The sequence below is a fragment of the Cimex lectularius genome, unplaced genomic scaffold (genome assembly GCF_000648675.2).
Source record: "Cimex lectularius strain Harlan isolate CLEC.00 unplaced genomic scaffold, Clec_2.1 scaffold297, whole genome shotgun sequence".
Classification (NCBI taxonomy): domain Eukaryota; kingdom Metazoa; phylum Arthropoda; class Insecta; order Hemiptera; family Cimicidae; genus Cimex; species Cimex lectularius.
This window is the reverse complement of record NW_019392866.1, coordinates 270279-281941: the sequence shown is the minus strand read 5'-3', so window position 1 is coordinate 281941 and position 11663 is coordinate 270279. Positions and strand designations below refer to the sequence as shown.

Here is an 11663-nt window from a genome sequence, read left to right as displayed (position 1 = left end):
TTGAAATTTGCCAGAAGTTTGTTGAAGTCATGACGAGTGGTCAGAAATAAAGTATTTTAGGGGAAAAAAATTTCCCGATGTTTCGACCTTTATTCAGGTCATCTTCAGGGTCTGAGTGAATTACAAAACATATGTATACATTCACCCAGGTTCTGAAGATGACTCCAATAAAGGCCAAAAATTTTTTTTTTTTTTTTGGGGGGGGGGAGGTATTTTTCTAAAATATTTCATTACTGATAGCTCCTCACTATTTCAACAAATTATTGAACAACCGATCACTAAATAGCACACTATTATCAGCAGTTTGATCTTCATCTTTGATATTGTTGGTATCAGTTGTGCAGTGGCTAAATATACTGAAGATATATAAGCATTAAAAATAAGTGATCAGGCTACCAAACGCTGATAAATAAAACATTAAAATGTTAGAAATGTATTTTTTGCAATAATGAACATCATGACTGCTGTGAAAGTGGTTTTTATTTATTCTATTGATAATTAGTATTTACTTATAAGGCAACAAAAAAAATTAGGGTTTAAATAATTTATTAATATCACATGTTAAAACAATAGTACATAGACTGGCAATCTAATAAATTATCTTAATTATAAAAAATAAATAAAATATATTGTTTCATCTATAAATGCTGTACAAAAATTATTTTAAAAAATAACTCATTCCCTCTGTGACTTTGTATCCCTCTTCCAAACGATGACAAGCCCCTGTTGGTCGCTTGTGCTCAAAAGGCTTTCATCGTAATTGAAACTGACTCCAAATACGGGGCTCGAATGTCCTTGCAACTTGTTCACAGCTGCATTCATAACACTTTCACATCCGATGTCTAAAAAATGGACGCACGAATCCTCACTTCCTGTAACTATTGAGAGGAATCAGTCACCTAAAGGTAATGAGTTGCCTTTACAACTCACCAATGCAGGCGCCCTTCCTGAAAGACATTATAGGGCAGAATGTTGACCGAATGTGGCTATTTTGGTTTTTATGCTCGATAATGAAACCCCTTTTCAACTGTAAACCTTTATCGGTAACCCTGGTAAATTTTATAATTTAAATAATAAAGTTAAACTTATAAATAGTGAATTTGACAAGGTCTTTTACCTGTACAACTGTATCATATTTGCTGCGATATTTACCAGCAAGGATGGATCTCTAGCTTCTCTACTTATCCACGCTCGCCAGTTTATATTCGTTATAGCAGCACTGACACCGACAAAGATTCTCTTGTGCTTATTCAATTTCCCCGAGTTGACATTGAAATAAAACGACATGATATAACCCTAGAATAAAAATTAAAATGTGGAATTTTTTAATGGAGAGATATGGAAAAAACTAACCAAATCATTCCCAGCCCAAAGTGAATTACCGCTTGAATCAAATGCTAAAGATAACACTTTGCCGCCGACATTATTTCTCAGTTTTATACCTGTTGATATGTTCAAAACCTCCACTTGGCCTTTTATGTTCCCAGCCTTTATTATAATTCAGAATTAAGCTTAATATCCATCACATATTGAATAGCCATAAGTAAAATGTGATTTTTAAAAGAAAGGATACAACGACAATATTGTTGTTGACTGGATGGAAGAGGCATGAAAGCAGTTCAGTCGGTACGGAATCTCTAACTGAGCGAATACATTTGTAATTTGATGTGTTCCACACGCATATTTGCCCATCTAAGGAGCTCGTGACGATCAAATCGTTTGCAAAGGACCAATCACAGCCTATAAACAAAAATGGCATAAACTCGTATTTTGACTTTTTATCGAACAATCACCCTCACCTGTCACTTCTCTTTCATGTCCTTTCATGATACATTCTAGAGTAGGAGGTTGAGTGAGCAAATTGCAAATTGAGACGGTCGAGTCGTTTGAGATGCAGCACAACCTAGCACGATCATTGTTCGCAAATTTTACCATTGTGACTGCAGACGAGTGCTGAAAATACAATATATTGTACTTTGTACTATCATTTTGTCCCAATATTTTTGGGAATAGTGCTTTATTTATAATAATAATGTTTGCTTAGCAAAAGAAAAAGTACATAAACATTTTACAGTATGGTAAATACCGTCTGCCGGACTCAAACAAAAATGTAAGGATGTAGCATGTAACTGAAAACTTAAAAGGTAGAAAACTTTTAAGAATGCAAAAAACAAGAAAATAACAACTAATGATAATTATTCTTTTTATCTAAGTTCTTAGTTGAGATGAAAAAGTTAGTGTCACGAGCAGGATTTGAACCCATGACCTTCAGCTCAATATGCTGCTGCTCTAACCATTTGAGCTGTCATGGCTAAGAAATGGTTAGAGCAGTTGAAGGTCATGGGTTCAAAATACACAAACTAAGGTCTTAGATAAAAAGAAGAAATTTAAATAAAAAGAATAATTAATACGATCAATTAAGACTGCTAAACATTTATGGATTTACGAAAGATAATATCCAAATGAAAAAATGAAATAATAAAAAATAATAATAGTAATAAGTAAAGGCACAGTCAGGATCATTAAAAATTAAATAAAAAATTAAAACACCTATTGAATTCTTTAATTAGTTCAAAACAATAAGACCAAGCTTGCCGTGATATTTGATCAGTTGTAACCAATTCAATTAGCAAGGTTCTCCTGAGCATATTGTTTCCAACATGGGGATATCAAAATTCAGAGATGATAGGTAGAATATGGGAAAGGTGATGAGCAGGCAAATTTTAATACAGTATGAAGGCCGAAGGTAAAAACTAACAAGGGAAGTCAAGGTCTCAATTGATAACATGTAATTTTGTGCCATAAGGGGTAACTTAAACAACTTAATTAAATAAAAATAAAAAAACGCAGAAACTTTTCCACCAGGACATACTGTCAAAACTCCCAGCATTGAGCATAATAGAATACAATTGATCAGGAAACAGCTTTAAAGAAATTATATTTGATGGAAGGGGGGTTCTAATATAATATCTAAAAATTAATGCCACAATAGCAAATCATGGATAAGCACATGGTGAGGGTTATACCCAGTTAATTGTGGCTGTGCTAATTAACAACAGAAATTTTCTATGGGGTTGCTTTTATATTGCCACCGATCATGAGAAGTGAGGACATCTTTTTCGAAAAACCATAATGTACTTTTCTAGACGGAATTTATTGAACATTAGGTTCCATTGTCACAGTAGCATTTAAGGAGATTGACGTTCTGACAAGAAACTAGGTCTTAATCTAGAAATGTACATACATCAAGATTAATGGCTGTATCAGCCATTCTCACAACAACAAAAATCAGAAATACCCTAGATGCCTCTTTCTGACGAAGATGATTATTTGTAAAAGCTTTTTAAACTATCTGTTGAAACATTAATGAGCAAGTTAGTTACGTGAACCAACTGACAAGAACAAAAGTGAAAGTTATAGGCAAAATATTAATGCAGGTTATATTTTTGTCTTGGGGTCTTATCTTAGACAGATTGATCACACCGATCTCCTAAGTGTGAAACTAGCCTTGCTTTAAAGTTAGAAATAACACCACAATCACCTGGTCAAATATGTGATGTACGTTAACGAATGAGTAGTAATTATCAAACAAATTGCTTCCTGAGTATGCACGTGACTTGTCTCGACATGGCGACAAGTCGCCTTCTTTGTTGAATGAGTCGACATCGCTCAATTGGGCTGTACTTTCTGGACTCACCTATAAATGAGGTTACACACTCATAAAAATAGATAGTTCTGGTGTATTTAGAGTATTTGTCTCACTCTTGTGTTGATGCTCAGCCTGCGCAGGCTCATCTGATCAAATGATGAGCCATAACGGTTTTGCAAGAGGATCCCACGCAGTCTGAGGTACTGCTTCCACAACGCACTATCCTTACCTCCTCCGAATTCCCTTAGGAGCTGATTCCTCCTTCTTATGTACAACGTCCCTGAGAATAGAAACGATTTAAAATTTGCAATTTAGATAAAATAATCAGACTCTCTTACTAAAGTTTGGGTGGTTTTTGGCCCTGTGGGCGTTGTATCTGGCGTCGAGGGCGAACACCTGTTGCTGCCAGGCTGTCGACATCCTGGAAAAAAGGCAAAACAGCACAGTCTGAAACTGCGACGTTCTACAGAGGTTTCGCTCTGGTTGTTATAAACATTTGTAACCTCCCCCATTGACTGAAGCTCTTAATTGTACAAGCACGTGGTATTTTCAACGCAAGCGAAAATGAAGCAATTCAAACGTAATTTCATGCAAAAAGACTACAAACTGGAAAAAATCAAGAAGAGGGAAGCAGAACAGAAAGAATTAGAACAACTTGTTCAACAATACGATACTGTACGTATAAATATATACAATTTATGGATGTCATGATAAAAGAAGAAAAACTCAACTCTGAGTAAACATAAATGCACTTATCCTTTTCTCTCTCTTTTGTTTTTAGCAAAAATAAGTCTCTCAGATATGGCAATTCATTGCATACGTTTTCTTGAGAGTACATCGATGCGGCTAGTTTTGTCAAAAGGTTTTCTTGTATATATCAACAACTCTATTCTGTTTTAAATTTAAACAAACTCGTCATGTTCAGACGGTACGGTCCTAAATGACCTGTATATTTCAAAATTCATAGCCCTTGGTGATTTAAAGATCTCCATGTAAACTATGTGATATACACTGATGGACAAAATTAACACACCACCCTTACATTTTAATATATTTAGGTTTGTTTGTAAAAATAAGGCTTTTGAAAAGAAAATATTACCTAATCCTTAAAAAAATATTAAGTAAAGAGCAAAAAAAAACTTTTCTGTCCTTTTTTTAATAGCTCCTATTTCACAGAAAAGATCTCCAATAAGCTTCTGAAGAATTCTTTCCCATTCATCAAGAATAGCCGTTTCTAACTCTTAGGGACCTGGGTTTCTCCATCATTCTTGTCGCTTAAGTTGGTTCTAAACGTGTTTGATTGAGTTCAAATATGGATTTCGAGCTGGCCACACCAAACACTCAACATTAATCATCAATCACCTACAATACATGTTTGTGGGACTGGCATTATCCTGCAGGAGCAAGAATTCCTCATAGATGTGGGAACAAATGGCACTAATGTTCTTTGATTATGTCTTGCGAAGTGAGAAATCTTCTTTTCACAAGAACCAATTCTGATGGGCGTCCAAGGAAATACCACCCCAGAATATCATTGAACCACCATGGAATGGTTCCTCAGGTGACACCAAACGACATGGGGTGTATTTTTGTCCTGATTTGAGGCCAACTCTCACCTCACCTCAAGAGAAATTATTCCCAATCTTCAAACATCTAATTATACTGTGTGAATTGAAGCATGGCCATTTTCTGAGCTGTGGTAAGAAGAGATCCATGAGCCTGACCCTGAAATATTTTCATTGAGCCTTCTTCTTACAGTCCTGGAAGAAATTGAAACGTACTTGTCTTAACTCATTGGTAGACCTAAGTCGTCAATAAATTTGTCTATCAGTGTATTAATCAAAATCTTACAAGCAGTAAATTCTTTAAGTGGAGTGTGGAATTAGGCTTTACCATGTCGGAAGAAATAAGTGCAGCAATGTATCTAACGTAGCAGTACAATGTTACAATTCCTTCCATATTAGATCTTGGTCCTTACAAAATTGGAACCTACTCCTCTTTCAAATTATTGGGAGTGGTCATTGTACAAAAATTATCCTAGAAACCTCAAATTAAGGGGCATTGGTGGCCGCAACAGTTTTGGCGTTGACAAGGTGCTCATCACTGTAAGTAAAAGTTCCGGGTTTGAATACAGGGCCACTACATTCGAACCTGACATACTTACATATGAGCTTTTTTCAAAAACACCGGCACCATGTGGTTCATATAACCTCGTAGTTGAAATACTGTTGTTAAAAAATAAATAAATAGAGAAAAACTGTGAATAAGGTAAATGTGTGGCCTAGAATTATGGTGCCCACCCAAGCTTATGTTCAGCAATGTACCAAGCCTTTATTACATCTAGAATACACTATAGAAGTTAATATTAAGCATTTATATTAAATTGTAATTCTGCCAGGTGAGGAGAAACCAGAGCGATATCGCCAGCAATTTCATTTTTGTACCATTTACTACCGTATATAGTATCCCTTAACATTCATGGGGGTTTGGTTCCAGAAAACTACCGTGAATGTTAAATCCATGAATGTTGTGTCTATTTTCCTATGCTAAAGGAGGGTTATGTTACATGACACCAAAAATTGAGATACAATTTAGAACTAAAAAAAAACTTTATTCAAAATAAACATAATAGCAGAAATAACAGTGTTTGAAATGTTAATTATTTTCATTGTTTGTATTTTTTGACGTGCATGGAAAGAAATAACTATTAATTGTTCGCTGTTTTGCCAAATAATTAACTACTTTAAGAATTTCCACATAAGGATTTCAACCAGCCTTGACATCCCTTTTAAACTTAAAACTTTAAGTTGATGATCTTAAGACCCAGCTTAAATCATCTTGATTTAAAGATGGGTCGAAATCCATTGCGTTTTTAATAAGTTGGTCCCTTAAGGTTAAAATTTCCCTGAGCTGTTTTGAAAAAAAGCTTTCGTCTGCATAACAAATGTAACATGTCCAAAATAGTTATTCTTTCAACAAGGGTCAGGACGTTTTTTTTTCCGTTTTGGAAGAGGAGGCATTATGTGACACAAATTCCACGAGAGAGAGAAAAACAGGCTCGGAAGAAAGAAGGAACAGTATGTTGAAAGCAGGCAAAAGTTTTCTGAGAGTTAATTAGAACTATCAACTCATTTTTTAAATAATTATTTTCAATACGAACATAAAATTGCTTATCCAACTGTTCCCCCCCCCACAAATAAAGAAATCGGACTTCTGCAAATGTGAAAACTTTCCTCACTTTTTCATATGTGAATAGGGAAAACCACAAGAGTTCAGAGATTTCTGTACCTCCTACTAACACTTCTTTGATGTCATTTGTGATAAGTAGTGCTGACTTGTGATTGGGAAAAAAATGCTTCTATGTACAGGCTAGGAATAAATTACATAAAAATGAAAAAATCTCTGCTTGCTAACTTTTGGTTCTTGTTTAAATTAGCCATAAACTTTATTTAGAAGTACATTTGCCAAATTTTGAATATTATTATAGGTGGACAGTTCTGAGATAAACACTTTTGATGATATACCGTTAACAGAAAATACAAGAAAAGGCCTTTCAGAAGCAGGTTACACTGTCCCGACTAAAATACAAAAAGAAAGTATCATTGTTGCGCTGAGGGGCCTGGATGTGCTTGGAGCCTCAAAGACTGGGAGCGGCAAGACACTTGCCTTCCTTTTACCTGTATGAAACCAAGATTACCCATTAGTATTTAGCCTTTAATCTTATTACATAACAGGGCAATTTTTATATTCCTAGGTGCTTGAAATCCTTTATAGGAAACAGTGGACTAAATTTGATGGAATCGGTGCAATTATAATGACACCAACAAGGGAACTAGCATTGCAGATTTATCAGACTTTGGTCAAAGTTGGTAAACACCACAACTTCTCGGCCGGCCTTATCATTGGTAAATTTGTTAATGTTAAATAAAAAATAGTTACTTTCAAAATAATTATATTGTAGGTGGTAAGGATCTGTCTTTCGAAAAAGAAAGGATGCATATAATCAATATTATAATTTGCACGCCTGGAAGGCTTTTACAACACATGGACATCAATCCTCTGTTTGACTGTACAAATTTACAGGTCATTTGTTTATTTATTTATTTAATTTTTTTTTTTCTAACTGGCAGCATTTATGCAGATTTTAGTACTCGATGAAGCTGATAGATGTTTAGATATGGGCTTTGAAAAAGAAATGAATGCGATTATTGAAAATTTTCCGAAAGAGCGTCTCACTCTTTTGTTTTCTGCAACACAAACAAAGTAAATAGTTTTAAATTGACCCTGAGTGTTATTTGCTTATTTAACAACTTTTTGTTTATTAGAAAGGTGAAAGATTTAGCAAGGCTAAGTCTCGTCAATCCAACATACATTTCAGTACATGAGCATGAAAAATACAAAACACCAGAGGGTCTAACTCAGAGTTACATTATCTGTGAGCAGCATGAAAAAATATCAGTCCTTTGGTCATTTATAAAAGCACACCCGAAGCATAAAATCATGATATTTTTTTCCACATGCAATCAGGTATGTTAAAATTGAAAAGTGTCATGTAAAGAATAATCATAGACTAACGATCACTAATCACCACACATGTTATGTAAAGGTTCTTTAATTAATTTTGTTATTAGGTTAAATTCATATTTGACATAATGTGCCATCTGAGACCATACAACACTCTGTTCGCTCTTACGGGGAAATTGAAACAGAATAAAAGAATGGAAGTCTATCAGTCGTTTTCGAGGAAACAACACGCCGTTCTTTTTGCAACCGACTTGGCTTCAAGAGGCTTAGGTGTTCTATTTCCCCTAGTAGTTTTTATCATTACGAGTTGTTTTTTTTATAAATAATTTTTGTTTTATTCTTTTGCATACAGATTTTCCAGAAGTTCATTGGGTCATACATGCAGATTGTCCTGAAGATGTAGAAACATATATTCATAGATCAGGAAGGACGGCTAGGATTTTTAAAGGAGGTGAATCCTTACTGCTTCTCAACCCTTCAGAAAAAGCTTTTGTTAACAAATTGGAAGAAAACAGGATTCCGATTAACGAAATTAAGTATGTTAATTTTAAAATTTAAATAGTCTGGATTATTAAATCTCCTCATACTTTTTTAATTAATTTATTTTTATTTAATTTAAATTAATTTTTTTCAAGGGTGAATCCTCAGCAAATGGTCTCGCCCCAAGCAAAAATGGAAGCGTTTCTTGCAAAGGATCCAGAGCTTAAAGTCTCAGCTCAAAGAGCATTTGTGGCTTACACAAAGTCTGTCTATTTGATGAAAGACAAGTCTGTTTTTAACATAAAAGAAATAGACACTCATAAATTTGCTAGGTATTATGAATAATTTTAAAAATGAATTTAAATGACAAACATTTCTTTTTTAGGTCTTTGGGTCTTATTATATCTCCAAGAATACGGTTTATTGAGAAAGCGGAAAAGAACAAAACACAATCACACGAAGGAAACGCACAGAGTGAAGCGAACCCTCTCAGATCAGAAGAGCCTTCTGATTATAAATTTTTCTCTGATAGCGATGATGATAGTGACAAGGGAAATGACGTTTTGACCATGAAACGTAGAAACCACGATATAGTTGGTTTCGACAAATTTGAGTCAGAAGAAGCATCGGTGTCAGAACAATTGAAAAAGAACAAAAACAAAGCCTTGACCAAAGTAAAACAAGCTAAAAGGATGTTAAAGAAGAAAATTAAACCTAATAAAAAAATTGTTTTCTCAGAAGAAGGAGAGGTATTTCACTTTATTACATATTCATAACAAACAGTTTTTAAAGAAATAATAAAGATGGAGTATGTCGATTCACTTATTTTCAAATGATTCTTCTTACTCACAGATTGAATAAAGAAGGAAACAACCTGTGAGCCATCATTTGAAAAAAAAAAGTGGTTTTTATCGCTTTGATTATGTTTTAAATTTTTAAAATACTGTTTAACCATTTGAAAAAAAGCAAACTGAAAACAGTGTAGTATAATCAATAAGAGAAATGTTCTTAGGTGATTTCTCAGAATTATTTAATATTATATATTAACCATTATATTTTTCAAATTAGCTTTTTAAAAAACTGAATTTTCTTAGCTTGACCATGTTATGGAGATGTGTCAATTTCTAGAGTAGTGCAATGTACATGATTTTTAATTTTAGGCTTTAATTGATCAAGCCAAAGAGAAAGTGACAGAAGCCGGCAAAATGTACGATATATCAGGCGAAGGCTTGGATATAGAAGAAGCCAGGAAAGTAAGTTCATATTGGCTTCAAAGCCTCAGAACATATTTTTAAAAATTTCCACTTTCAGGTGTTACGAGAGGAAGACAAATGGGACAGGAAGTTGTTCAGAGAGAAGCTGATAGCCAGGAGACAGGCCAGGAAGGAGAAGTTAAAAGCGAAAAATAAGAAAACAGACGAAGGCACAGAAGAAAAGGCTCATCTTGATGTGTCAGAAGATGAAGATTCCGAGCCGGACCTTTCCTGGCTCCCGGATCCTGATAAGGTCTATACAGAAAAGAACAGCGACAATGAAGAAAATAAGAACGAGTAAGATTGTAGATTTATTTTTGTTTGAATAAATGTCTGTTAATAAGGGATCATTTCAGGCCCAGAGGACAGAAGCGGAAATTGCCTTCTGATGAAGAGAACGAAGGAAATGAAGATCATGACGATGAACCCATTGACAAAGAAAATGACTTGTCGATAAAAGAAAAAGAAGAATTAGCCCTTAAATTTTTAGAATCTAAAATGTAGATTACAGATTAATTTTATTTTTAAAATCAGAAAATGTCATTTTTCAACATTTTTATCTTTTAAATATAAAATGAACATAATTGAGGGTTGATACTCTACATTCTGCCATAGACACTCCCACATCATATGCTAATAATTACTTTCACTCAACTCAAACTAGGTACACACAACTATTATTACTATACATAATACAATAGAACATCCCTGTTAATTCCAAGAATCGGAACATGGGACCCAAATACTCACTGTTGTGCTCAAGCACAATTCTCAGATAGGGTGGCATTCCTGTACACTCTACGGAGCCAAAGAACTATCTGCACCCTTCAGTTAGGTGGGGCACATTACGTCCCTTACCAATCTGGGAAACAACTGCAATAATTAAGCAGTAGGTCGAAGGGTGTCACAGCAGAGAGGAATGATGTGAAATTTCTCACAAATCAGGGAAACCTGGCCCTGCAATAGTTGCCGAGTTGGCAAGATAAGAAAATTGAGGGGTGTCGCAGTCCTAGACGGAAGCCACAGTATGTTTCCCATGAGCCTGGAAAGCAAAGTTCCAATAGTTGAACAACTGAAAATAAATAACTAACATTGAGTTTATTAAGTGCTGAAGGGTTGTCATAAGGCTAAAAATATGTACTGATGTGGGACATCATAAATCGGGGTTGTGTCAACCATGCGCGACACCCATCTTCGCCGATCGACCCGTGGTGTGGGAACTCCCCTGACTTGATTTTCTTTTCACACTACTCCAGTAGAGAAACTGGTACAAAAAGGGATTATTTGGAAAGTACAATGCTGTGGATGCTGATTGTGGCAAGCATCATTTGGGGAATGTCCCTTTGTTAATAGACTCAGCCCAGATTTAGAATATAAAATATATTTTGCATTGTATAAATTAACTTTTCCAAATCCTAAATGTATTTGTTAAATGTAAACATTGTAAATCCCAGGCCCTGAAAATGATCTCAATAAAAGATCGAAACGTTGGCACGATAAAGAAAATGTTTTTCTGAAACCTACATCACACCCGACCGCATTTCACGATATCTGAATAACTAGAGTTGTAGTTGACTTATTAGATTAAGATTTTGTTGTGGAAAAAATAAAAGTATCCCAATAAATATTCACTGTGAATTTTGAGGTTATTTGAAATTGTTGAGACTTTTTTCATGGTAATTTTTATTAGGAAGACACAATATTAGGATAAAATATTTATTTCAACAGTTCCATCTACTTAAATCTTAATTTACATA

At 34.5% G+C, this 11663-nt stretch overlaps 2 protein-coding genes across 2 annotated transcripts; one reads left to right on the top strand and one right to left on the bottom strand.

Moving 5' to 3' along the window:
* Window positions 1–200: 200 nt before the first annotated feature.
* Window positions 201–4114, bottom strand: LOC106665225 (WD repeat-containing protein 13-like). The gene is made up of 9 exons (XM_014391495.2): window positions 3988–4114; window positions 3763–3929; window positions 3542–3697; window positions 1800–1953; window positions 1574–1740; window positions 1354–1488; window positions 1118–1296; window positions 931–1049; window positions 201–878 (listed from the first exon to the last, which is right to left on the bottom strand). Exons 1-9 carry the CDS (start codon window positions 4067–4069, stop codon window positions 676–678), a joined length of 1362 nt encoding a protein of 453 aa, XP_014246981.1. The 5' UTR covers window positions 4070–4114; the 3' UTR covers window positions 201–675.
* A 43-nt stretch (window positions 4115–4157) lies between these two features.
* LOC106665221 (probable ATP-dependent RNA helicase DDX10) lies at window positions 4158–11000 on the top strand. Its single transcript, XM_014391486.2, has 13 exons — window positions 4158–4324; window positions 7137–7328; window positions 7404–7554; window positions 7611–7732; window positions 7791–7912; window positions 7975–8176; window positions 8281–8443; window positions 8526–8709; window positions 8809–8985; window positions 9039–9402; window positions 9814–9906; window positions 9965–10203; window positions 10263–11000. The coding sequence occupies exons 1-13, from the start codon at window positions 4214–4216 to the stop codon at window positions 10408–10410; spliced, it is 2268 nt and encodes a 755-aa protein (XP_014246972.1). The 5' UTR covers window positions 4158–4213; the 3' UTR covers window positions 10411–11000.
* The last annotated feature ends 663 nt before the right edge of the window (window positions 11001–11663 follow it).

Coding starts and splice junctions, on each gene's coding strand:
- LOC106665225 (XM_014391495.2), bottom strand. CDS start 4,069: ATGTCGACAGCCTGGCAGCAACAGGTGTTCGCCCTCGACGCCAGATAC. Junction 1,954..3,541: donor TACATCACATATTTGACCAG/GTGATTGTGGTG, acceptor TTGTATTTTCAG/CACTCGTCTGCAGTCACAAT. Junction 1,489..1,573: donor TCAACAACAATATTGTCGTT/GTATCCTTTCTT, acceptor ATTATAATAAAG/GCTGGGAACATAAAAGGCCA.
- LOC106665221 (XM_014391486.2), top strand. CDS start 4,214: ATGAAGCAATTCAAACGTAATTTCATGCAAAAAGACTACAAACTGGAA. Junction 7,913..7,974: donor TTTTCTGCAACACAAACAAA/GTAAATAGTTTT, acceptor TTTGTTTATTAG/AAAGGTGAAAGATTTAGCAA. Junction 10,204..10,262: donor AATGAAGAAAATAAGAACGA/GTAAGATTGTAG, acceptor GGATCATTTCAG/GCCCAGAGGACAGAAGCGGA.